This window comes from Elephantulus edwardii, unplaced genomic scaffold (genome assembly GCF_000299155.1).
Source record: "Elephantulus edwardii isolate Elephantulus edwardi_28Jun2011 unplaced genomic scaffold, EleEdw1.0 scaffold00268, whole genome shotgun sequence".
Lineage (NCBI taxonomy): Eukaryota > Metazoa > Chordata > Mammalia > Macroscelidea > Macroscelididae > Elephantulus > Elephantulus edwardii.
This window is the reverse complement of record NW_006400018.1, coordinates 3,157,800-3,159,933: the sequence shown is the minus strand read 5'-3', so window position 1 is coordinate 3,159,933 and position 2,134 is coordinate 3,157,800. Positions and strand designations below refer to the sequence as shown.

The 2,134-nt window shown below is 41.6% G+C and overlaps 1 protein-coding gene across 1 annotated transcript in view; it reads left to right on the top strand.

Moving 5' to 3' along the window:
- OOSP2 (oocyte secreted protein 2) overlaps positions 1–1,319 on the top strand; it is a 6,239-nt gene extending 4,920 nt beyond the window's left edge. Inside the window, exons 4-5 of the mRNA XM_006899909.1 lie at positions 1,049–1,221; positions 1,264–1,319. Coding sequence (XP_006899971.1) covers positions 1,049–1,221; positions 1,264–1,319 — 229 coding nt within the window. The remainder of the gene's footprint in view (positions 1–1,048; positions 1,222–1,263) is intronic.
- The last annotated feature ends 815 nt before the right edge of the window (positions 1,320–2,134 follow it).

Genomic DNA, 2,134 nt, shown 5'->3' with positions numbered 1-2,134 from the left:
GTGACTGGGGTAATCGGGATGGGTGTGTCAGAGGCAGTGCGATTGGCGCAGGATAGAGCAGGGTTTAGGGCTGTTGTGGATAGGGTCGCTATGAGTCGCAAACAACTCGACGGCACATAACAATAACCACCACTAAGGACGATGGGGCAAATCAAGCTTTTCACAGCTCTTCTTTGAACACCATTCTTCTCATTCATTTGTCTTTCTGAGCTACCCAGTTCTCTAATAACACGAACATCACCCATTGTCTATGCCCAATTTCTCTTTGTACTCTGCACTAGTCCAATGTGGAAGCTGCGGGTCCATGAGACACTAAAATAAGGCCTTTAAAACAGCATGATCATATATGCACACCCATGTTTATTGCAGCTTTGTTCACAATAGCAATGAGTTGGAAACAACCTAAGTGCCCATCAACAAACGAATGGATAGAGAAGCTCTGGTATAGTCACACAATGGAATACTATGCTGCATTGAAAAACAAGGAACTCATGAAATATTATACAAAGCAGGTGACCCTAGAGGACATTGTGCTGAGTGAAATATCTCAGTCACAAAAGGACAAATAATGCATAGTGCCACTGTTGTAGAATGGTACTGACATCAGGGTTGGGGTGAGACTGAGAAAATTTGGATAAATTATGTATATTGCATTGAAACAGATGAGGAAGAGAACAGTTTAAAAGCGATACATGATTAGGTATTATGGTTATGACAAGAGTCCAGAAGGAAGGTTGCATAATGGAGTGTACTGGGAGGGGTGGGGGGAGCAGGCAATTGTATACCAAGGAAGTAATTTTTCTTTTACTTTTCAAAGAGAAGAGCCAGCTGGGGGAGGGGTACGCAGGGAGAAAAATGCAACAATGAATGCATGGAAATCCAAAATCTCTGTAAACGTTCATTAAAATTAATAAAATAAAATTAAAAAAAACCCAGCATGATTATGTTAAAACACTTAATAGAGTAGGTAACTTGGTCCCAAGTTCAGACTCAGAATGCACTGGCACCAGATAAACTGAATTTCTGCGTGTTCTCTTTTGCTCTTTAGAAAATCGCCGTGGCTGAAACCAGTTTCTACTGAGGATGAAATAAAAGTGGATCCCAGCCCATTTAGTGCTGATTTTATGATAACGCCGGAAGAGCTAGGCTTATTAGCTTTTCAAAACGGCTTTCAAAACGGCTCCTCCTCCTCCTCCTCAGGGACCTGGAAACTAGGAAAGGGTATGGCAATTTTGTCGAATTCTTTTTTCTCCCCTCTTATAGAGGAAAAGAGTGAATATAAATCTCTGCCTCAGTATCTGATTTCTAGAAAGTCTTAAGTAAAAATCCTTGGTTCATTAACAGTGTCTATTTAGATAACTTATTCATTAGAGGGTGTGGCTTATTGATTTTGTGTCAACTATTAAGAAATTAGGAGATCTGGTGGCCTCAATCCCTAGTACAGGCAGTTCGAATCTGCCAGTTGCTCTGTGGATGGGCAATCTCCCTTCGCGTGATTAACTGCCTCTGAGAACCTGCTGGAGGGTCAGCTATGGGTCGGTTCTGACTCCATGGTACTCAGCTCAACAACAATACTAAGTAATTAGTGGGAGAAGGACGGGCAATCTTCTCCCATGTGATTAACTGCATCTGAAAACCTGCCAGAGGGTCAGCTATGGGTTGGTCTGACTGTGGTACACAACATCACGGCCACTCCATTAAGTAATTCTCTCATTAAGTAATCTGTTTTCTGAATGGAGCCAGCAAAATTTCCTTCATAACAATAATTTTATTTCCTTGATACAAACCCCAAGAAATACATTCTAAAATGCGTTAGTAAGAATGAAGAGTGAAAACAGTATGCATGCAAGTGTGGAATTTTGACTTATTTTTGGCAGTCTGAAATTGAACAAGGGCGCTCTGATGGCTTAGTGGTAAGGAGTTGCACTGCTGCCCCAAACACACACAGTTCGAATTCACCAGCTGATCTGTGGGAGAAAGACGGGCAGTTTCCTCCACGCAATTTACTGCCTTTGAAAATCAGCTGGTGGGATCTTCTAAGACTCAAATCCCTATGCACATTCAAAAACTTCTCCAACAGGGTAAAAAGGGAAGCCACTGACTGGGAAAAAGTATTTGGTAATAACATATCAGA